The sequence below is a fragment of the Colletotrichum lupini genome, chromosome 4 (assembly GCF_023278565.1).
Source record: "Colletotrichum lupini chromosome 4, complete sequence".
Taxonomy (NCBI): Eukaryota; Fungi; Ascomycota; class Sordariomycetes; order Glomerellales; family Glomerellaceae; genus Colletotrichum; species Colletotrichum lupini.
In genome coordinates, this window is record NC_064677.1 from 7,301,875 (window position 1) to 7,325,072 (window position 23,198).

General features: G+C 52.7%; 8 protein-coding genes across 8 annotated transcripts; 4 read left to right on the forward strand and 4 right to left on the reverse strand.

Annotated features, from left to right (window-relative positions):
• Positions 1-15: 15 nt before the first annotated feature.
• CLUP02_09249 (RNA recognition domain-containing protein) lies at positions 16-1,094 on the forward strand (the record flags this gene model as incomplete). The annotated part of the gene is made up of 2 exons (XM_049288228.1): positions 16-71; positions 131-1,094. The coding sequence occupies 2 exons, from the start codon at positions 16-18 to the stop codon at positions 1,092-1,094; spliced, it is 1,020 nt and encodes a 339-aa protein (XP_049145372.1).
• A 160-nt stretch (positions 1,095-1,254) lies between these two features.
• On the reverse strand, positions 1,255-3,036 carry CLUP02_09250 (WD repeat domain-containing phosphoinositide-interacting protein 4; the record flags this gene model as incomplete). The annotated part of the gene is made up of 5 exons (XM_049288229.1): positions 1,255-2,181; positions 2,237-2,334; positions 2,392-2,430; positions 2,499-2,622; positions 2,998-3,036. 5 exons carry the CDS (start codon positions 3,034-3,036, stop codon positions 1,255-1,257), a joined length of 1,227 nt encoding a protein of 408 aa, XP_049145373.1.
• Positions 3,037-4,345: 1,309 nt separating this feature from the next.
• Positions 4,346-5,782, forward strand: CLUP02_09251 (septin; the record flags this gene model as incomplete). The annotated part of the gene is made up of 6 exons (XM_049288230.1): positions 4,346-4,418; positions 4,499-4,615; positions 4,675-4,762; positions 4,821-4,958; positions 5,011-5,478; positions 5,536-5,782. The coding sequence occupies 6 exons, from the start codon at positions 4,346-4,348 to the stop codon at positions 5,780-5,782; spliced, it is 1,131 nt and encodes a 376-aa protein (XP_049145374.1).
• Positions 5,783-5,984: 202 nt separating this feature from the next.
• Positions 5,985-6,427, forward strand: CLUP02_09252 (uncharacterized protein; the record flags this gene model as incomplete). The annotated part of the gene is made up of 3 exons (XM_049288231.1): positions 5,985-6,155; positions 6,198-6,247; positions 6,328-6,427. The coding sequence occupies 3 exons, from the start codon at positions 5,985-5,987 to the stop codon at positions 6,425-6,427; spliced, it is 321 nt and encodes a 106-aa protein (XP_049145375.1).
• A 125-nt stretch (positions 6,428-6,552) lies between these two features.
• Positions 6,553-7,570, reverse strand: CLUP02_09253 (uncharacterized protein; the record flags this gene model as incomplete). The annotated part of the gene is made up of 3 exons (XM_049288232.1): positions 6,553-7,044; positions 7,104-7,277; positions 7,391-7,570. The coding sequence occupies 3 exons, from the start codon at positions 7,568-7,570 to the stop codon at positions 6,553-6,555; spliced, it is 846 nt and encodes a 281-aa protein (XP_049145376.1).
• A 5,027-nt stretch (positions 7,571-12,597) lies between these two features.
• On the forward strand, positions 12,598-14,322 carry CLUP02_09254 (TLC domain-containing protein; the record flags this gene model as incomplete). The annotated part of the gene is made up of 4 exons (XM_049288233.1): positions 12,598-12,838; positions 13,007-13,320; positions 13,378-13,665; positions 13,717-14,322. The coding sequence occupies 4 exons, from the start codon at positions 12,598-12,600 to the stop codon at positions 14,320-14,322; spliced, it is 1,449 nt and encodes a 482-aa protein (XP_049145377.1).
• Positions 14,323-15,106: 784 nt separating this feature from the next.
• CLUP02_09255 (uncharacterized protein) lies at positions 15,107-17,663 on the reverse strand (the record flags this gene model as incomplete). The annotated part of the gene is made up of 3 exons (XM_049288234.1): positions 15,107-15,666; positions 15,727-17,337; positions 17,402-17,663. 3 exons carry the CDS (start codon positions 17,661-17,663, stop codon positions 15,107-15,109), a joined length of 2,433 nt encoding a protein of 810 aa, XP_049145378.1.
• Positions 17,664-19,198: 1,535 nt separating this feature from the next.
• Positions 19,199-21,490, reverse strand: CLUP02_09256 (sodium symporter family protein; the record flags this gene model as incomplete). Its single annotated transcript, XM_049288235.1, has 5 exons — positions 19,199-19,511; positions 19,578-20,529; positions 20,586-20,878; positions 20,942-21,351; positions 21,413-21,490. 5 exons carry the CDS (start codon positions 21,488-21,490, stop codon positions 19,199-19,201), a joined length of 2,046 nt encoding a protein of 681 aa, XP_049145379.1.
• Positions 21,491-23,198: the final 1,708 nt, after the last annotated feature.

Sequence of the window (23,198 nt, forward strand, 5' to 3'; positions counted from 1 at the left end):
TTCCCCGTCGCCACCATGAACAAAATTCGCGCCATTCAGGAGCTCAACAAAAAGGAGATTGAACATGGAATGTAAGTTATACCAGGCATCTCGCATGCAGGTCAATAACCATGCACTGACACACCAACAGCTCCCCCGAAGGCTCCTGGCACGTCGACTACCGCGACACGGCGTACATCTACTTTGGCGGGCTCCCCTACGAAATGTCCGAAGGCGATGTGATCACAATTTTCTCCCAATTCGGCGAGCCCGTCTGGCTCAAGCTCGCCCGCGACAAAGAGACGGGCAAATCGAAAGGCTTCGGTTGGCTCAAGTACGAAGACCAGCGCAGTACCGACCTGGCGGTCGATAACCTCGGCGGCGCGACGATTGGCGGCAGCCGCATGATCAGCGTAGACCACGCACGCTACAAGTTCCGCGACGACGAGGACCCGGACGAGGGCAAGGTGGACTGGGCGACGGTCGTGAAGCAGGAAGGGGGCGACAAGACGGACGAGGGGTCAGACGAGGACGAAGAGGAGGAGCAACGGCCGATGTTGCCTGAGGAGAGGGAACTTGCGCTACTGATTCGGGACCATGACGAGGACGACCCCATGAAGGCTTTCTTGATCGAGGAGAAGAAGGAAGAGATCAAGGAAGCGCTGCGGCGGCGAGATGACAAGTCTGAGAGGAGGAGGAAGCACAAGCATCATCATCGTTCACACAGGTCGCGCAGGCACGACAGCGATGAGGAGATGAGGGATGCGGATCGTGACGAGGATAGGCATCGCAGCCGGAGGTCTCGTCGTGATGACACTCCAGACGACAGAGACCGCAGAGATGGCGAGAGGAGTTCGCGACGCCACGGGCATCGTGGCGAAGATCGGGATAGGGGATCGAAAAGGGATGATGGGAGTCGGAGAGAGAGGGACCGGTCAAGAGATAGACGTGATCGAGATCGGGACCGTGATCGAGGCGAGGACGGCGAGAGGAGGAGAGAGCGCCGGCATCGTGACCGCGATGGCTCGGACGAACGCCAGCCCAAAAGACATAGAGACCGTGATGATGAGCGGCGGCATACAAGGCGAAGTAGAACTAGGAGCAAGTCACCTTAGTCTCGAAGATGCCATAAACACTTAATAACAAACTAAGCGATGCTATCGCTGATACCCTTGAATGCCTTGTTTGTCCGATGCCAACGCCGTATGTAATGTACACTGTACCATAAACCAAATAGCAACATGACCCCTACGAGCCAGCTTGAGAAACACCTCGTCATGAAGCGCTACCCAAGTATCGCTTCCAACCCTCTCGAACGACGTATCGGCGTCCGTCCTCTCCTTTGGATATCACAAACTTCTCCCATCTGGCATCATGTCCGGCACCAATCACCACCAGACTGTCCTCGGTGATCCATCCGATCACGCCTTTCTGCGGCCTTGTCGTTCCTAGTGTCGTCTGTTCTGACATGGGCAGGCCGCCGATTAGGGGATCGTCGCCTGCTTCGAATGGCGCGGATGCGAAAGAGTATACGTCCGAGAACATCCGCGGCATCAAGGGGATCTTGCCTAGGAAGCCCCAGCGGCCCTTGCCGTCGTCGGCTGGTCTACCCGCGAGAATGCCGGATCCCGCCATCTGTGACGCTGAAGGGCTGGTCGGTGCTGTCATGGGCTTTTTCGGGTGCGGGACGTCGAACACGTGCAGTGTCGACTTATCTGATGTGCAGGCTAGCTTCGTACCCTCGGGGCTGAAGCCGAGAGAGAAGATGGTGGCAGGATCAACGCCCCGTCTCAACTCGGCGAGCCGGGCACAATTACTTGTGGCGAAGACTCTGATCAGAGTGCCCATCTCGCTCGCTGTGGCCAGAAGCTCGCCGTCTGAGCTTACCTGAATGGCACGGAGGGCAGATGAGTGAGCGGGGATGATGCTGACGTTGCCGGTCCCGATGTCGACGAGCTGTATCTGCCCGACAGTTCTACCCGGGAATGCAATAGTCTTGTCTGACATGGCAACGAGTCCGAGAGGGTTGTTGGTGGTTTCGTACACTGACAGTAGGTCGGGAGGCTTCGCAAACGAGTAAACGCGTACACTGTTCTGGAGCGCTACGACGATACGGTTTCGACCAATCCGAACGCCCCGCACTGGTGTAAGAGAGGCGATCTCTATGGCGACTCTACCCTTCATGTCGTCCCAGATAATGGTCTGCGTGGTAGATGAGTTTGTGATCCCACAGAGGACTGAATGATTCAACACATACCTTGGTGCTACTGAACTTGGGTTGTCTACCGCCGCCGACGAGCGCCAGGTAATTTGTGGTCCCCATCATCTCGACCAGACCGATACCGGCATTGAAGTCTATAATGCGGTTAGCCGCTTTTCTTTATGTAAGGTTACAAGGGAGGAAGCGCGAACCTCTAGATGCCTTGAGAAGGCAAGACTTGGTGTGGAAGACTAAGTACCGGATGTCAGGGATCATGAATAGCTTAAGTGTTCACATCTCGACTCCCACAACAACTTACTGCATATTCCTGAGTTCAGACCAACCGAGAAGCAGCTGGCATCACTGTTGAAGGAAACAGAAAGCACGACTGTCGAGGGCGCCGTCTCTATAGGTGGACGAGTATTCATTGTGGAAGAGGGTGCCTATAAGTCGCAGTGCCGAGTATGTGACGGTTTGGCCTGGACGACGGTGAGGGGCTCGGTAATAAGGGATGAGCGCTGCGGATGCAAGGCTTGCAGGCCAGGCCAATATTCTGTTGTTCTTGAAGTTCTTCGTTACGATATCATCCTTGACAAGTGCATCTCTCGAATAGAGAGGTGCTCTGCTGACGATATTGACGATGATGTTAACAGACGGCAACGGGTTGAAGCGCCTAGTAACAGCGGCAGTGAGTTGAGCGGGTCGAAGTCAGCTGGATTGCCGAGTCAGGAAGCTGGGGCAAGGTAAGTAAGTTGGCAGGGGAGATTGGCAAGTGTATGCAGTCGACAAACAGCCCCCAGCGATTATTCAGAGCGAACGGCGACCGAATCGCGGAATTCAAAAGGAAAGATGCTCATAAAGAGGACCTCGTGGACAGTGTCTCAGCAGACAGTAACCCAGGTGAAGTCAGCCTGGGGACGTTGGAACTGAGAAAAGGTACGTATCATATCGTCCCGTCTCAAGCGGCGCATCAACCAACCCGACTGTCCACTGGCGAGGTGCCCAGGGAAGTCACCTAGGTATTATTGGGGTACCAAGGTGCCTCTAGCGATATTAGGTAAGCATCATAACTCAGTGAGAGACGGGAACTTGGGATGAAATGAGCGACAGAATAGTTTGCCGCTCAACACTTGGTTAATCTCTGCTTCTATCACTATCACAACCTTCACGTTTACCTCTTCTTCTTCTCCTTCTTCTTCTACCACCATCCCTCGTGTTGCAAGTCTTTCTAGCACCTTCTTTGGATATTTTCTCTAGGGAAAGAAAGACTCAAAGTACCTTATTTCACCAACATACTTAGTTCTTAGGATAGCAGTGATGATTGTAAGGGGAGTGTGATCGAGGCACCTGCCACGTCTGTCCAGCTGGGCGCCACCTGGCCTTAGGTAATGCACCACAGGTAGGTACTCCGTACTCCGTACAGGAACGCGAAACATGTTTGGTCCCTTGGACACACGGTGCAAACGCGCCAACATCCAACGTGCGTGCCGCAATTGCTGCAGGCGGGAAAGCTTCAGCACTGATCATGTGCCAGTCTCGTGACCTGTCATCCTGATTCCTCTCTCTCTCTTCCAAAATTGCCCGAGGATACCCCGCCATTGGTGCCTTTCCTCTATAGGATTAGCGTTAATTTTGGCGGAAAGGAGCGTGGGCCGGGGAGTTGCTCCCCCCCTGAATTGGGCGTGCAGGAGGAAGCAATCAATTGGCTGGGGGGCCTCTTGGGGTCGTCCTGCCGCAACATTTTGTGTGAAATTGCATTTTCCAACACCCGTCGGTCAAGACCCTCCCGTCCCCTTTAGCACCTGCACCTCCCGTCCGACCCCCAAGTCCCAATCCAGAACAACGACATTTGGGATCCAGCAGTCCTTTTGCTCCGTTCATCTACGACACGACACGACGCTCGCTGTCCCTTGAAACGATATCGTCGCCATTCTTTTCTCGTCAAGTCGTTGATTCCCTCAACGACTCCCTTACCGACCCTCTTCTAGACTAAGCCTTACTTTCAACAACCGTCGTATGTTTGCCCGCTTCTCTCAGTCTCCCCCTACTACACCAATCCGGCCCCCATTCAACAATCCTCTCCCGACTCCACGAAGCCATCATGGCCCCAATGCATCTGCATCCCTCAAGATGCCACCTTACTGACCACACTCTACACTACAGAAGATGATGCGCAGAAAGAAGAACGTGAAGAAGGGAATCCAGTTCTGTTTGATGGTCTGCGGAGCATCAGGCACTGGTACGTCTTCCCCCTACATAGCCAACCTCGTGTTCGCCCAAACACCACCGAGTCCCGTCGACTGACTTTCGACCTTACAGGAAGAACCACCTTCGTCAACACCCTCTGCGGAAAGAGCGTGCTCGGCCACAAGGAGTCGGACGACCCCAACGGCGCCTCTGTCGAGGACGGTGTCAAGATTAAGCCCATCACTGTCGGTGCGTGACTACTATGTAGAGCCCTTGATCATCGCATCAGCAAACTGACAGCTATATAGAACTTGAGTTGGACGAGGAGGGTACCCGTATCTCTTTGACCATTGTCGACACTCCCGGCTTCGGTGACCAGATTGACAACGAGGCCAGGTATGGCACCACATGCCAACCAAAAGTGATGGTATCGCAATCGCTAACATGGTCGCAGCTTCTCCGAGATTGTCGGCTACCTCGAGAGACAATACGATGACATTCTTGCCGAGGAGTCTCGTATCAAGCGTAACCCTCGTTTCAGAGACAACCGTGTGCACGCCATGCTTTACTTCATCACACCCACCGGACACGGGTAAGCCCACTGTTTCATAGCCTTGGTTGACCGCCACTAATTCAGTCAACAGTCTTCGCGAGTTGGATATCGAGCTCATGAAGCGCCTCGCTCCCCGTGTCAACGTCATTCCCGTTATTGGCCGTGCCGACTCCTTGACCCCTGCTGAGCTCGCCGAGTCGAAGAAGCTTGTGATGGAAGACATTGAGCACTACCGCATCCCCGTCTACAACTTCCCTTACGACATCGAGGAAGATGACGAGGATACTGTTGAGGAGAACGCCGAGTTGAGAGGTTTGATGCCGTTCGCGATCGTCGGTTCTGAGGAGATTGTCGAGATTGGCGGTCGTACCGTCCGCGCTCGCCAGTACCCTTGGGGTGTTGTCGAGGTTGACAACCCGCGCCACTCCGACTTCCTCGCTATTCGATCTGCACTTCTTCACAGCCACTTGGCTGACCTGAAGGAGATCACCCACGACTTCCTGTACGAGAACTACCGTACTGAGAAGCTCAGCAAGTCCGTTGAGGGTGGTGCTGGAGTGTACGTTCTACAACCCCCTGTTTTACCCATGATGATACCTTGCTGACCATATTACAGCGACTCGTCCATGAACCCCGAGGATCTCGCCTCGCAATCTGTGCGCCTCAAGGAGGAACAGCTGCGGAGAGAGGAGGAGAAGCTCCGCGAGATCGAGATCAAGGTCCAGCGCGAGATCAACGAGAAGCGACAAGAGCTCTTGGCCCGCGAGTCCCAACTTCGCGAGATCGAGGCCCGTATGCAGAGGGAACAGTCTGCAGCAGCCGGCGGCCCCGCCGAGGCCAACGGCGACCACGAAGCCAACTAATTCAACAATTCTGGCCCCTGCTTATGGTTACCCCAAACTGCGACGTTGGTCTTTTTCTATACTGGCGTTGGTTTCCGTGCTGTGTTGAAAGAGAAAGAACAATATTCCCCTATGCGAGTTCGTTTCTCTTGACACGAAGATAAAAACCCCAAAAAGGTCTACTACGAATGCGACGACTGGGAAGAGGCTACCGGCTCGGTAGATGTGTGGGAAGAAGCGGTGTACGTTCTCGGGGCGGAGGTTCAAAGGCTTCTGGGTCGAGGTCGAGGGGATCATGGAGGACACGGCGGACGTGTGGGCCACGAGCTACTCGTCAATCTGTTTCCATCATTCCTATCACGCCGCCGGCCCGCATCTTTCCGGCTGTGCCTTTGTAGCCCTTTTTACTAACGCCCTCATTTTCCTTTTCTATTAGTCGACTTCTAATGCAGATATCACATTACTTTACCGCTTCACCAAATTCAAGTCTTGTTCCCCGCGTGATATCTGATTGATACACTGTTTATTTTGTGATCCATTTGTATCATATCAATTTGACTATGAAGGAAGCATGTGAACGACAAGCACGGAAACGGCACTCTTACTCAAGCATCCGACAGTGTGATAAGCACTTGCGGCATCCCTGCTTCCTTACGAAAGAACTAACAAAACAGCCTCTTTTCTACTCGAAGTAACCTGTCTGAAGCCGAGACCGCCTGACTACGAAATCCAAATTACGCTACTACTAGAACATAGGGGGTATTGTGTGTGTGTGTGTGCTGCGACCAGCTTTAGTTGTTCTGCTGGCTGTTCAAGATGCGCAGAATCGCCAAGAACAGGTTGATAATGTCGAGATACAGGCTGATGGCGGCCGCAATCTCCTCCTCGACGTGGTGGTGGCGCATGATGAGCTGGGTGTCGACGAGGATGTAGGCGCTGAAGATGAGGGCGGCGATGCCACCGTAGACGAGCTCGCCGGTGGAGCTGTAGGGGAAGAACATGTACATAAAGCCGAAGAGGACGAGGCCCCAGAGGGCGCCGCCGAGGTAGGGGATCCAGGAGGTGAAGTCGTACTTTGTCTGGCAGGCGAAGGCGGTGAGGAAGATGAAGATGCCCGCGGTAAGGAAGACTGCGTTGAGGACGATGCCGGCCTTGTAGAAGGAGACGATGACGGAGATTGTGTAGGCTTCCATGAGGGTGAAGCCCGAGAGGAAGAGGAGGTTTGTCGGGTAGGATTTACGTTTCCAGAAGGTGAGGAGCATCATGATAATGGAGCCGAAGAGCTGTGTTTCTCTGTTAGTATTGTCATGATACGGCGCGTGAAGGGGGGAGGGAAGCGTACGGATGCGAAGACGAGGCCTGGGTGGGCCTGAATCCAGGTCTTGTAGCCATTACTGAAGAAGCTGAGGGCGGAGACGGCACCGGTGGCGATGAGTTGGACGGTAAGGATGGCGTAGACCTTGCGGATGAACTGATTTCTGATGTCGGTCGTGGCCTCTGCTACTGAGCCGCCGAACTGTAGGTTTGACGTGTTAGTCGAGAGCTGGTTCACGAAGGGTAGGCACCGAGAGCCACGGGATAGCCGGGAGCTGATGACCGGTGCCTGGAGAAAGCTGTGCTCGTGCTTACCTTGAAGTCATCGGGGAGATCGTCGTCCTGGCTGCTGCGAGGCGCGCCGCCGCCGAAGAGGCGATCGGTGTCGGAGGCGGCCGTGGGTTCGGCCTGGTAGGCGGGGGGCGCCTGGGCGTAGCTTGATGCTTCGTCGGGGTCCTGGGTCGGCGCCGGGGCGTACTTTGTCTTGGAGGCCATTGTTTACGCTTGATTTGACTTGTTTGTTGACGGAGGCGTTTGAATTTGTCGTCGAGAGGGTTCTTGCGAGGAAAATGTCGCGTAGGTGTATGACGAGCACTTATGAACTTTTTTTTTTTGGGTGTTGGTTGCCTGCGGAAAGGTTGAAGGAAGGGCCGGGCGGAGGGTCGTTGTCGTCAGGAAGGGATCATGTGGGGAGGGCGTGATGCGAACGGTCACTGCTTACACAGCTATGTGTGGCTGATGAGTCTGGGGTAGAAGGTGGCGTGCAGAGGGTCATGTGATGGGAAAGAGGCGTCGCAGAAACGTCGGGCGAGATCTTCAAGATTCTTTCCTTTTAAATACATAGAGCCCTCTACTGGCACATGATTATATCATCCTGAAGCCTATGCATGTAAAAGGTCGCGCCCTGCAACTCCTGTCTCGCTCGGCATATTCCCTGCACTCCGGAATGTGCCTGAAGACACGGCAGCAAGCGCGAACGCTAAACGGTGCAGACAGCAGGGTAATTTCAATATTCCTGATTTGATGGATCTATCATCTGGCATCTTGGACCTTGGTTGGGCCTTGAATGGCGGAGTGACTAGAGCGACTTCTTGGCAACCGCGTGGTCTGATGTTCGCAGCTCTCTGTAAGCTGCTGCTAAGGCAAGAAAGGTTCAAACCTCTATAGGTTTGTGGAAAGGCAAATTGGAATACTTGGACACCGTATAAACGACTCAGTATCCACACATCACATCACGATCGCATCCTAAAGTGGCGGTCTCGAAAAGGATTCGGCCAGCCGATACTCGTCGAAAAAGACGGGATGAAACGCGGAGGCCGAGAGATAGGTACGGACAGAGAGGGATAAGAGATCTTGACAAGAACTTCTGGATATATGCACGGAACAAGTAGAGGATAGAGCTAAGTACCTTGTTATCAAAGAAAGTTAATTCTTTTTAAGTCATAAGTATAAGAATATAGTTTTAATAAAACAGTATAGTACCTACTTAGTACTTAAATTAAAATATTTTTTTAAGCTTATTATAAAAGAAAAATAATTATATTACTGATTACTTATTATTAAGGTCTATAAATAATATTATAGCTTTAATTATAATAACTTTATTTATAATAAATAAAAAGTTTAATTATAAGTTTTTTAAAAGCCTTTATTTAAGAGCTATAAGAGTCTTTAAGTTAAATTAAAATACTTATTAAAATATTAATAACTAAACTAACCTTATAATAACGGCCTTAATAAAAAAACTAAAAAACGAACTAAAAAATAATATTAAAATCCTCGCTAACGTTAAATATAATTTATAAAATATAATAACGTAGTTATAGAGTATTATTAATATATTTTATATTAAAAAGGGTATTATTAATATTAATAAAACGGATAGGGCCGTATTAATATAGTACCTTAGTTTCTTTTTATAACTTAAAGATAATTACTTTAAATAATATTAGAAGTTTATTAAAAAGCTCTTTTAAGTACTTTAATATATTTATTACTATTTTTATAATAATAAGACTCTTAGTATTTATATATAAGAATAGGTTATTTATTTTTAAATAGTAATATTAATTTATTAATAAGCTATTAAAACTACGATTTTAGTAATCCTTTAACGAGGGAGAGGGTAGAATAGAGGAAAGGATAGGTAAAAAAAGGGTTAAGGTTAAATAGTGCGGAATTCGAGGGCAGGGTAGCGTCTACATGTACTGCGGCAATCCTCTAGTAATGCAAAACGATTAGAGGACAGAGCTGTGAGGACGGGAAGGCGGGTAAAGACGAGGACGAGGCGGAACTTTGGGGCACCTGGCCTGAGCTGGTTTCGTCTGTGATGCGAGGTCCGACCGTATTCGTCTGTTGTTTTCTTTTGCGCCGTGGTGGTGTCGCATCCAAGTGCGGACACGTACGGGGCGAGGATGAAATAGGTAAATTTGCATTTGTGATACGGGGTTGTTCGGTTCTGCTATCCGTTCCTCACTTCTGTAGGTACCGTTTTGATCAGGACTATCAATCAAATACGGCGCTCCATCGAGATTTTGGAGGTGGAGGCGTCACGGCCACGCGCGGAGTGCGATTTGGGGTTTGCGGCTCTCACGAAGGGTCATTGAAGTTGAGGATCACTAGCGTTCTGACGGCAGCGACGCAAAATAGAAAAGCGACGGTCTCGTTCTGAATGCGAGGTGACGGAGCTGGCAATTGGCTGATGCATGTCGCCATCGCACGGGGAGGGGTGGAAAGCGGACGGGAGGATGGGGAGCCAAGGTCTTGTCGAGCTTCCGCGAGGTATTCGTACCTCATGGCGAGGCACAGTACAGAGTACCTACCGTACGTCGTACCTTGTACAGACAGCATTTGCTCTGAAGTTTGAACGGTACCTTTGCTTTCCAAAGGGGTCCAGTGACAGCCATGCGTATTGAGTAGTCAAGGCTGCGCGAGAGTTTAGGCGGTGTCAAGGACTGTGGACAGACATTGTTTGTGATCAAATGCATGGCGCAAAGTCCAGAAAAAGTCATTTGTTGTTGTTGGACGTTGCACAGATGAAAATAGGGGTATCTCACAGAAATATCTGTGAGACCTGGTTGGGCGAGGTAATAGTACATAGGTACAGCACCTCATTATAAGGTACGACGTGACAGAGCCTGGAGCCTTAAAGACCTATCAGAAACCTGGCAAAAGCAAGAACTAGAGCGTAAAGAAAGGATGAGAGAATAGCAAATGTCAACATGATTGACAGGGGCATGTATAGTACACATCGATAAGCGTCTAGGGGCGAAAATCACTTCATTTTAAACGCTGTGCATATCTGCGAGATGAAGATTGTCAATGCCCGTGCAATTGTTCCAATGTGCCCTCTGCTAAGATGACGAGATCAGCAGTACACACAATGGCCAGGGAAACGAGGAGAGAAGCAAAGAAACCACAGCAATTTAATTGGATCAATGGACAAGTGTTGAAACTTGTTGAGGACGAGGAGACCCGCCCGTCCTTTCTCTCTCTCTCCATCTCCAACTCCCGTCTCCACGTCTGCGTTCGCGTTGCGGCGTTGGTTTCCCCTCCCTCCACTCTGTTCCTGACAGCTCTGCCTTGGAATTGATTTGAGCTGTCCAGCATCTGTGGCCTGTACGGGTACGGATACTCGAGTCCAATTATTCGTTTAAATAGACTTGATCCATTGGTGCCATGTTGGTCTTGGTGGAAGGCAGAGAGAGTGGGCAAAGGGGACGGGGGGAGGGGTCGATTGTCTCCCGACGGCGGGCCACGGGCGACAACAATCAAGCTTCCAATCATTTTGACAATTTAAATAGAAGGCACCACCACCACTGTCCACCGCACCGTCCAATTCCACGTCCCACGTCCCAGCGGTCCAGCGCAGCATCAATCAGTGATGGAGCTGCAGCCAGACTCAAATGGGATAAGGGGTCCCCCACCCCTTGGGCCCTTCCTTCCCCCCAATTCCCCCCCGAAAGATGCGCCAGGTACGTACCGTGTGCCGCACTCATTCTGGGAAAGAGGGAACCAGGGACCAAGAGAACCCTGGTGCTTTTATTGGCCGACGCCAACTGCCCACATCCCTTTCCCATGTCGCGCCTACCACCGTCAACTCTCTCACAGAGTATCTCTTTCTCCCTTCAGGTTCTGTTCCATTTTCCAATGGCAAGCCGTCTTCACCGCCTTTGATGAACCTGTTCGGCTCACTAAGAGTTGGCCGGCGATCTGTACGGAGTACATGACGGTTACATGTGTTCGGTAGACGAATTGTGAGAGACTGAAAGCGTCAAGCTTCAACAAGGCTTTGACTCTTCCAGCATCTGGTTCCTGCACCTCTCAGCTACTCTTGTCAAAGTGAACTGGGCCTAGCTACCGGTTGACTTGACCCTTCCCTCCCCGGGGCTACCTATGAGCCTATGAGCAAGGGCAAGATAACTAGAGGCTAGAAGGCAAGAGCAGGTTAGCAACGTGTAGGTACAAGAGTACCTCTGTGGAGCCTCCTTTTTCTCGAGGCGAAGCTGGGCTTTTGAGTGGAACGACGCGAGCCACCGGTACCCAGTACCTTAATCCACGTTTCCCTCTGCCGCTGCTTTTTCAGCCTTTGGCTAGGTTTTCCGTCTCCTGAAAGGTAGGCAGGACTAGACAGAAAATTATCAGAGGAAAAGTATTCGTGACTTGAAGAAACTCTGTCCCAGCCACGGCTGCTACCTTGTATTCTTCTAGACTCTGTCAAGTTTCTTCCAGTGTCAGTCTCTTTCCCGCCCTGCATCTGTCCAGGAACTTTTCTCATCCTGCTTCTCCCCTCTTAACCAAACGTACGGGCAGACAGCTTCACCAAGCACCCATCTCTGGTCACTGAAGTAGCAGCGAGAAAGAAAGAAAGACCGCCGCAGCCCGCATCCTCGCACCACACCCACCACTTCACACACCAAAACGGGGGCACCATCTTCCTGCACACCTGATCCCAGCAACTTTCTGGAGCAACCGAGCAGATCCTGACCTAGGCCTTGGCGTCGTGTACCTCTGTATTCGTACCGTCCAGCCTGTCCTGCTACAGTCCTCTACCTGAACCTGACCGCCGTCCAGTCCACCGTCCCGTCTTCGGTACCCATTGTGTGCGACGTTGCCCTTCCGCTCACTTTCCCATCCTCTTGATCTTCAACCTCCCTAAAAACCAACCAAGGACGTTCGTTTTCCCCCCTCCCCTCCCTTTTTCCGACCACGACACTACCAGAAGCGCCCGTGACGACCTCGTCGCGCTCTGCGGTAACAAGAATCCCGACAAGTGCTCCTTTGCGCACCGAACCCGCTCCAACCGCGTGTCGATAACGAATCTCTCTTCGTTATCGCGGCTCAGCACCAACCACAACCACCACAAAGGATCACTAGGCTCGACGGCTATCCGGGAAAACACCAACGCCAAACCACGACGCAGCCGTCGCTGAGCATTGTAGCCTCTCTCACGATTCCAAATTCGGGTCGCCGCTCTCTTCGATACTTCAATTGAGTTCCAATTGGAGCTCTAGTCGCGCATCATGAGCGACACCACCAGCAATAACGAGGCCTCGTCGCCAACTTTTGAGAAGCCTGTCAGGACCAGCTCCGCCGGGCCCCAGATCCAGCGGAATGCTAGCACCAAGCAGCTTAAGCTTATGAATGGCCCCCTTTACCAGCAAGGACACAACAATGTCAACGTCGTGCTCATTCGACGGGTCAGGAGGACAGACGACAGCGCCTGGAAGATGTTGAGCCGGTGGATGGTTGAGAACCAAGTCGGTACGTCGTCTTTCTTGTGCTCTCTCCTTACCCTTTTTATTACCCCACATCCACCTCTAACAAGCCACAACTGGATGTGCTTAATGTTACACGGCCTACATCACCGCGAGACTATGCCTCCTATTTGCGAAGCATGGCTTGGACATAGCTAACATGTGCCGAATTTAGGTCTCTCCTTCAACCTCTTGGCCCTCCTTTTCCTCGCCCATTTCTTCATCCCGAAGGCGCAACCTCACACGATCAAGTTCTTCACCCTCTCGTACTACAACCAGGAAACTGGCCAGTATGGCGCTGGTCTCGGTGACTCTTGCCTTCTCGCCTTCTGCATCATCCTCTTCACCGGCCTGCGCGCCGCGACCATGGAATACGTTCTGGCACCTTTGGCCAAGGGATGGGGTATTAAGAAGCGCAAGGATCTCACACGCTTCAGCGAGCAGGCCTGGCTGTTGGTTTACTACATGGTCTTCTGGCCCTTGGGCATGGTAAGTTTACTAGTCATTCCGGCTTCTTTCGCTGGGCAACCTCTAACAATGGTACAGTACATCTACAAGACTTCGCCCTACTGGCTGAACCTCAGAGAGCTCTGGACGAACTGGCCGCAGCGTGAGCTCTCCGGCCTCAACAAGTTTTACATTCTGGCGCAGTGGGCTTTCTGGCTCCAGCAGATCCTTGTCATCAACATCGAAGACCGCCGCAAGGACCACTGGCAGATGTTCACTCACCACATCATCACCTGCACTCTGATTTCCGCCTGCTACAGCTACCACCAGACTCGTGTCGGAAACCTGATCCTCGTCCTCATGGATGTTGTCGATCTCTTCTTCCCTGTGCGTCAAAGCCCCCCGTCCCTTTGTCCTGCATAAGCTAATCAGTTGCAGCTCGCCAAGTGCCTCAAGTACGTTGGACTGAACACCCTCTGCGACTTCATGTTCGGTGCCTTTGTTCTGTCTTGGCTTATTGCCCGCCATGTCTTCTACCTGATGGTCTGCTGGTCTATCCACACCCACATTCCCGAGGAAATTCCCGACTCGTGCTATACCGGCCAGGCGCCTAACCTGGTGGGCCCGCTACCTATCCCTGAGGGTAAGAGCTGGATGTTGGAGCCCTTCTACAAGTCGGATGGCATTGTCTGCTGGGACTCTACCATTCGATGGGCGTTCCTCATTCCCCTCCTCGCTCTGCAACTCATTACCATCGGATGGTTTTTTATGATTCTTCGCGTTGTCAACAAGGTTCTTCGTGGCGGCAACGCTGAGGATGTCCGCAGCGATGACGAACTCGAAGGCGAGGAGGAGGGCGACTATGTCTATGAAGAGGAGGTTGCTCTCGAGGAGGAGGTTGGCGTCGAAGATATTGACCTCAAGAGCTGGGAGCGGAGAACGGGAATCAAGAGACAAGCAAGTTCTTCAGGCGTGAGCCTGCCCGGCCACAGCGACCGCAAGGAGCTGCTTGGTAGAATTGGCTGCGAAAAGCAGGTCGACTAAATCTGACGACTGGGTGTCGCCTACGAAGCCATGTAAAGGACCTCGGCGGCGCTAAGTCCGGTGTACACAAATGAGTTGGTGGTACAGGAAGCGCTAAAGGGGAGAGGAGTTTTTTTTTCCAGAAATGGTTGGCACAGTCAGGGAAGACATATTGCCGACCTATACTAACGTACTACTTTGCTAGAGCATAGTGCAACGCCTGGATGGCGGGCACACACAGGCATAGATGACATTTGGCTTTGCTTTTCCGCGACGTAAAGAAAGAAAAAAAGGGGGAAGCGAAAGAGGGTGAGAAGGGTTTTGTACCTCGCCTCTCTGGGATCTTCACCGAGTTGGAATTATTCAAGAAATGAATCAAAAAGTATTTTGAGTTGATGAATATAATGTCTGCCCTATGCATATTACTTGCCTGCTCCTGTAATTTCTATAGTCTACTTGTTCAAGATTATTCGTGTGGAATGGATGAGAGGAAGGTAGTTTCGTGACTACCAGATTCACATCTTATTCCGTACTTCACATACCCCAAATTGCGGTCCATCTCAAAGTTAGAGAAGTTTCGGATAAACATCATCTCGTGATTGAGCATATCTAAAAGATTGGGGTACTGACGCCAACCAAAAGAAAAGAAGAAAACTCCCCTCAACCGTTATCCGACCGTCGTCATCCAACAGAACGTCACGTTACACTAAAACCCCCCCAAAACCACCAAAGCGGCATACAAATCTACTTTTTCTTTTTTCCTATTCCAGTTGTTTCCAGCTGGCAACGACACATCCCCAGTGCCTCATGCTACGTCCGCCGGCGTGATGGGGCGGAAAACGCCATTCTCCAGCAGATACGACCCGGGCCGCTGCGTCTGCACCAAAGCCTTCAGCGCAGGGTTCCTCTGCGCCAACACGTCCTCCTCGCTCTTGAGCAGCACCACGTTTCTGAGCCCACCGCTCGCCTCGACGCTCAGCTTCCTCAGCAGCTTCGTCGTCAACTCGTCCTGCGCGCCGTCGGGACCGCGGACGACGACCCACGTCACGCCGCCGAGACGGGCCGTGACGACGCCCGAGAGCAGACCGGGGAAGAGCCAGGGGTACTGCAGGATCTCGGCCTCGAAGGCGTTGATGGACTCGCGGGCGGTGGCGGCGTAGGAGTCGTTGTTGAGCATAGTGCCGAGGCGGAAGAGGTTGGAGACGGAGACGGCGTTTGTGGAGGGGAGGGCGGTGTCCATGCCGTCCTTGAGGCGGAGGATCGTGTGGGGCGCGTTCTCGGGTGTGGTGTAGAAGGCGCCACATGAGGAGCGGGATGTTGTGGATTCCGGAGCCGGGCTGTCGTAAAAGATTTGGATTTGGGCCTCTGTGGTGGTGTGTTAGTTTGTTTCTAGGGTTCAGGAGGAGAATGGGGAAGAATCCTTACGCTGAAGCTCGTCGGCGAACTCAATCCACTTCTCGTCTGCAGTCACCTCGTAAAGTCCAATGAGACCTTCAATGAGATAGGCATAATCCTCTGCCAGAGCCTTTGTCTCACCCACACCCTCGTGGTATATCCTGTAAAGAGTTTTGTTGCTCTGATCCCAAAGGTTGGATCGGATAAAAGCCGCGGCCTTGCTGGCAGCCTCTATCGCAGCTTGGCTCTTTGACGCATCAACGGTCGACAAAGCCAGTGCAGCCCTTGTCAAGGAGGAAATCACCAGGCCGTTGCGTCCCACAACGATCTTGGTATCGGCCTCAGGTCTTGGGCGCTCTTTTTCTCTGTGTGCCTTGAGCTTTTGTTTCGCTGAAGTGACCACTCTCTTCACTTCATCAGTAGTAATACCAGCCTGGCGTCCAATCTCTGAAATATCCTTGACAACACGCAGAATGTTCTCATTCATGAACTCATCGTTGGGATCCTGGTCCGGTTCGACATTGCCATGCTCAAGCACATTCCAGTAGGACGCAGCCAGCGCTGCCTCGTGGTCATCTCCAATGACTGTGTCAAACTCCCTTCGTGTCCAGAGGTTGTAAGCTCCCTCTCGCATATGTCTGTCTCCACGTCGGTAGTACGAGTCTGCGGCTTCGCTAGAAACGAAACCACCTTCAGCCAAGTTGATGGGGGAGCTGGTGAGGTAATCGACCAACTCCACCACGACATCGTAGAACTCCTCGTCCTTCTCGCCGCTACCCGCAATCAGCCATGCATCCAGGTACAGCCCAAGAAGCAGAGCATTTTGGGCAACGAGCTTCTCGAAGCGCGGAACACTCCAGTCTGCAGTGACAGAGTATCGCGCAAAGCCGGAGCCTCCCACATGATCGCGCAGACTGCTGTCTCGCATCTTGCGCAGTGTGAAGAGGGCCATCTCCGTAGCGTGCGCGCACTCCGTCTCGCCCACAACATCCTGAGCAGGGGAAAGATACCGGGGCAAGCGCAGCAGGAAGGACAGCTTCGGTGGAGTCGGGAACTTGGGGGCCAAGCCGAAACCGCCGTAGACGGGGTCAAACGTGCCGGCGATGTGCGTGTAAGCCTCTTCCAGCTGGTCCAGGTCGAGCTCACTTGACACGGCGGCAGCCGCTCTGCCGGATTCCGGAAGCTCCAGCCCCGTCTCTGATCTTCCAATGGCAGCGGTCTGCGAGCCCGCAACACCCGGCTGGACCGTGGCGGTTCCTAGAGTACCCTCCGCCGCGAAGTCGTGTAGCTTCACCACGACCTCCTTTGCCTCCTGTCTGCATCGCGGCTCCTGCTCTTTCCACACCTTCTGCAGCTTGCGCAAGATGGCTAGGAAGTCCAGACGCTCCTCATCATCGGAACCTCCATTGTTCGAGCCGGGAGCTGGGTAGTAGGTGCCACCAAAGACGGGCTCGAGATCAGGGGTCAGAAAGAGGTTCAAGGGCCAGCCGCCTGATCCGCTCACAGCCTGCACGTAGTTCATATATATCGTGTCCAGCTCTGGGCGCTCCTCGCGGTCGATGATGACGGGGATGAAGGACTCGTTCAGGATCGAGGCACATTCGCGGTGGGTGAAGGACTCGGTGGATGTAAGTCGCGAATCTGCAAAAGAAAGGTCAGCGCACATGGTCGGGTATCCGCGGGGTTCTGTCTTGCGACGACTTACAGTGGCAGGCTTTGAAGCCAATGTGCAGAAAGATCAACTTGTTCTCCTTCCTGGCTCTCTCGATCGACTCGTCGTTAAGCAGTTGCCAGGCGACGCGGCCGTCCGCATGGCTTCGCACGTACGGGCTCTTGCTCTGCCCAACCCTGTTCACCAATGGCGGGGCTGGTTCATGGCCGTCATTTATCTGTTGAGCTGCAAGCTGCAGCGGCTGAGGATCAGCCTTCTCAGCCCGTGCCGCTTGTGACAATTCGGAAGCGACCATGGCGGAATGCTGCGGCGAGTAATGCTCAGGGTTGTGGGATGTTTGTTGAAGCCAGTAACGCTGTTGACCGTGGCTTTAGATATGTGTACGGACGGCGTCGAGCGTTGGCAACACCAAAGGCTGCGAATGCTTTTCGCGGAACGAGTGCTTACGATCTTGTATTGAAAGATCACGAGATATTTCCGCAAGTGGTAGCGGCGGGGACGTCGAAGGTGGTCGTCAGTCGGCCCGAGGCGAGGGGATCTGGGGCAAGAAAGTGCGGTAAGGGTAGTCTTTCGAGCCTGTTCGTTGTACAGATCGGGATAGAGAGTCAAAGAAGGCGAGTCATGTAGAGCAATGCGAGGTTTTCCAGAAAAAAAAAAGACCTGCTACCTTTGATCCTGCGGTGTGGAAACAAGCGACCCGTTGTTTATGTCTTTGAGCGGCAAGTCGAAAATGTTCGAGAGGATCCTCAGGGTCGGTGTCTTTCGAGGACCAGACGTCACTGCGGGCTGTCGCTGCTGCTGCTGCTGCGCAGCGACCAAACGGTCATTCGGCACATAAAATGCGCTGCCCCACCATTCGTTTCTCCCCGAATGAGGGGTATTTCTATTATGTAAGCAATTCCCTCCCGCTGTACCTGAATTCACGCCTATCTATCCATACTTAATTCATCTTGACCTCAGAAGCATATAGATCTGAGCTTTCTTTACCTTGCGTAATATAGTACACTAACTAAATGCCTCACTGAATAGATTGCGGAAGTTCACATTAGCGAAATCCCAACCACTGGAGGGAAAATACCCTCGCCCAGCTCAACGCTAAATGTCGCAATAACTGCTCAAGCTTTGGCTTCAAACTCTCCTCCGATTCATGCCTGTCGCTACTTTCTACTGGAAAGATCCGGCCCAGTCCGAATTCAGCTGGCCGTGACTCGCGGCTAGAGCATATGAACAGGCCCAAGGTCTTGATCTGTAACTTGAGAGCTACGTATCGAACGGTGAAAAATAGGATGAATCTGTCATACGAAATCAAGGGTTCAGAGCCTCAGGGTCGAAGTATTGGAGTGAGCGGAACGGCAATTAATGCTTAATTCGCATCCCTGTCCCCAACCCAGCCGCAGAACCATTCTCCAACGGAAGAAATCTGCTTACTCAGTCTTTCGGCCGGGTTTCTTGAAGTCCATGTTTATGAGTGAGAGGAAATTCGGTGATCGTGTCGTGGCCATGATCCCATAGACTCAAGAGGCCGAGTCAGATACCAGGGTTCGTTCTCTTCGAGCGATTTTATAGTCATTTGCCCATAATTTATCCTCTTATGAATTTGGAAGGACCCAGGCTAAACGAGCTTGGGAATGTGGCATAGATCTAAGCATGGATTTTCTACTATCAGTCCTTCATCAGACGTTGTTTCATTTCTCGGCCTTTCAACCCTGGCTGTCACTTCCCGAAAGACACATAATAAACGAGGGTATAACGCAAACCACAACTCCAACCAGCTTCACCCCTTTTTTGCAACACATCTGTTTCCCTTCCATTCTCATCAATATCACAAAATCAGGAAGAGATCGCCTCCTTCGTCTCGCCAGTCTTCTTCGGCGTAGCGGCGCCAGGACTAGTCTTCTCGTTGCTGTCATCCTCACCCTCGGTGACGATGGGCAGACGCGTCGGCTTCTTGCCCGTAAGCATAGACCTGAAGGTATGGACGAGGGTGCCGCGGCCCTCAAAGATGGGGAACAGGCCGACGGCGAAGAAGGAACAGAAGATCCACAGGATGCCGACGACGACCCAGCCGGTGAAGAAGGGCTTGCTGAAGATGTAGCCGGAGCCGTACATGGGCATCGGCCAGAGGATGAGCATAGCGATGGTCCTAATCTTCTTGTCAGTTTTTGACTTCGATGGTAACAAGCAGAAATGCACCAAGAGTGATACTCACATGAAGGCCGTCATGGAGACGGAAATCTTAAAGGCACGCGAGAGCATGGCCTGCTCCTTTTCAAACTCAGCCTGCGACTCCGTGTTGCCGGGCACATCCTCAAGATCAAGGCCAGCGGCGTTAGCCAGCTCGTGGTCGTCGCCTCTGCGGATCGCCATCATCGACTTCCAGTCGTAGCTGTCCAAGCCAAAGGCCAACGTAAAGACGGGAATCAAAACGATGGGCGAAAGCAGGGCGATGACGTTGCCCGCCAACATGGGGCTGTTGGAACCCGTGCAAGTGACGTCCAGAACGCCGCAAGTCTTCTTGGCCGTGACGAGCCAGCCGATAATGGCGAAGGCGGTGCCGACGATGGGGGTCAGCGTCGCAGCCCACTTGTTCTGGCCCTTCCAGACCAGAGTCAAGGTTGCCGGAATCACAGCCGCGGAGATGAGGACGCCCATCAGCACGTAGAGGTAGCCCATGGAGATACCGTTGTAGAAGAGGCCGACGGAGATGGAGCTGATGATGACGGCGTACACGACGACGCACACGTGGGACATGTAGATGAGCCTCTTGCCGCTGGCATCGGGCTTGAAGTACGTTCGGTAAATATCGTACGTGAAGATGGAAGAGACGGCGATGAGCTCGGCGGAGGAGGCGGAGGTGACGGCCATGAAGATCATGAGAAGGGTCGCGACAGCGCCACCCTTGCCGAGGAGAGCAACGGCGGCGTAGGGGAGGGCGAGGCCGGCGGACACCTCTGCCTCGGTCATGCGGTCGGGGAAGGTGGGGAATCGGGGGTTCGACTCGAGGGCGAGGGCGGAGAGGCCCATGGTGGTTGCGGTCAGCCACGGGATGGCGAACCAGGAGAGACCACCGAGGATGTAGCCCGGAAGAGCGTGAACTGGTGACGCGGCGATGGCCTTGTTGTAGTAGCCGTTATCTAAAAAGACGGTTCCAAAGTTGCCGACTATGTCGAGTTTCGTTAAAAGGTGAAGTCTTTGGGAGATGGGGAGCGTCACTTACCAATGTTGATAACAAAGAATTCGACACCGCCCTGTGATCTCATCGTCAGGTAGGAGCCCTCGGCGTTACCAGAGACGGGATGTCTTGTAGCGGCCTCAACGAGAAGATCGTAGACCTTGGAAGGGCTGCCGAGGACATCGGAGTTGGCGTAGGTCGTCAGCGAGAAGAGGATAATGATGATGAGCAGGATGAATGTGTGAACCCAATCGGTGAGGAAGGTGGCTTTGAGACCTCCGACAAGGGTGTAAGCAACAACTCCTACGGGGAGCAGGTAAATAGCAGCCACAGTGTTCCTACGATTTTCGTGTCAGTTTCTCCTCATACTCAACCAGAGCTGCCAGAGACTTGTGACTTACATGCCAGTCAAGGCATTGACGGTCGCCGCACCACCGACAATCAGCATCAATGTGACCAAGATGTTCGTCATGAGGCCAAAGACAATGAATACAATGTGCGTAGCCGTTCCATATCTAGCCTTGATGACTTCGAGGAACGTGTGGGCGTTGGGTGCTCTGCGCTTGAGCTCAATGGCGAGGGTCGCAAAGAGCAGGATCTGGACAGTCGCGCCCGAGGCGTACCAGAACGGTCCTGAGACACCGTATCGGTAGCACACGCCAGAAGACTGAAGCAGCGTGGCGGCCCAAGTCCATGAAGAAACGACTGCGGAACCGACGAGGCCTGATTTGACTGTTCTACCGGCGGTTGTGAACATCTCGGAAGTCTGCAGCTCCCGGTTGTAGCGCTTGAGCACATAGGTGGTGGCAATCTGCATCATCACAGTCAATCACTCGTGAACACCCTTGGATAACACGCAAGGGTCAACGTACCATGCCAATGGCGAAGAGAAAGCCCACGCCGAGGACGATGCCGTAGCCGACGCCCTGGTTGAGAGCTGCTGTCACCATCTTGGGCCAATTCGTCTGAGGACTCGACTATGTATTGGTGTGAAGCTCAGAGAGAAGCGGCTGTACCCTTGAGACAGACACTACGTCCATCCCGACAACTTGGGACCGGCCCTCCTGTATATATGTATCTGCACCGGGGCAAACTTCCCTTACAAGCGAGCACAGTTTGGCCGGCGGCAGCATCGATCCCGAACGTTGTCCTACGGCTATCGGAGCTTAAACTACCGGACCTACCCTTGTCCCATGTGCCAGTCGAGACAACGGTTCGACATTTGCCCCCACTCAGACATGAACAGATACAACTGCCAGGCTATTTGGGATCGCATCATGGCGTAAAGCTGGCTGGGGATGGAGGGGGGAGTAGCAGCGGGGGGGGGGGGGGGGGGGGCAGAAGAAGAACAGCAAAGGCCAGGGTCAGCCAAATCCTCCAAGATTGTACCTCAACTTTGAGACTTGAGACGAAGTTTGAGTGTAAGAAAGGAAGATAGCGCGGATAGTACATAAGGCACGTCGCTAAGAGGTCGCCCACCACACATGCACAGAAGCGTACTGGCCATGCAGAGCAGAGAGATAAGGCCAAAATTCAATCAGTCATAGAAATGGTGTTGCCGTCTTGCTGCCGTATGCATGTCCCGGACCAATGGCATGTCTTCATAATCTGACAGACGTTAGCCTCTGGTTAGATCTGCGGCCAGTCGGGTGCTAGGGCGTTGCTTGTTTGGGGTAGCATCTGCGTTGGATGGGGCCGTGATACGGCAGGGCGATATCTTTCGGCGGGGAGTTCATGGGTGGCTTCACACTTCATGGAGTAAAAAGCGCGTGAATAGCTGCAGGCTTCTGCCGAGATCCCATGTGTCTGACTTTATCAAGACCCAACGGCCGAAGATCGCTTGAGGACTTGGTAATCTTTCGGTTTTAGATTGGGGTTGCATAGAGAGATGACAAAGGGGAAAGGACTGTAACAGGATTTAAACGTTGCGAGAAGAAAATGATTTCCATAAGCCGTCGAGTCAATCTCTAAAGTAAATTCGGTAGCCATTGGGCTCATCTTGCTGACTTCAGCTGGAGTGAGAGAGACCTCGTCAATTGGGCTGCTCGGTTTCGCGATGGGTGGTCTGAAAGCCTTTCGCTGACGGCTTAAGGCACACATGAACGACAGGATGCCCAGCTCGATCTCAGACACAATGATCTGCTAGGTGACCCGTACGAGGTTTTCCCAGAGACCATTTCCTCTTTGTCTTGAAGCAGCTGTGTGAGGGACAGTCTCGTCTGGTGGAGAGTGGCCGGCGGCCAAGAAACGATAAGAAGCCACGCTACGGCTCCCGCACCGTTCTTCATATCCCGGGGCGCTAGCTCGAGGGCAGAAAGGCAGAACGGATAAGTCATAGGCGTCGCCGGGTGGTTGACATCAGAGTTCGCATCGAGGTTGCAAATCGTGCGCTGATATCAGCAAGAGGTTGACAGGGAGAGAGATAAGAAAACGCGATGCGTGTGGATGGCGTGGAGAGCCACGGAGTTATTACACCCCGGTCCATGCACGGACCACTCACAAAAGAGATCTCCGCAGCTCTCACTCTCACTCTCACTCTCTAGACATGTGGGAGGGGGCGGTATATCTCTGTACATCACGATTAATAATACCATTATACTATTCAATATCTTGTTTGAGACGGTATCAATCGCTATGACATATACTATAATACCAAAT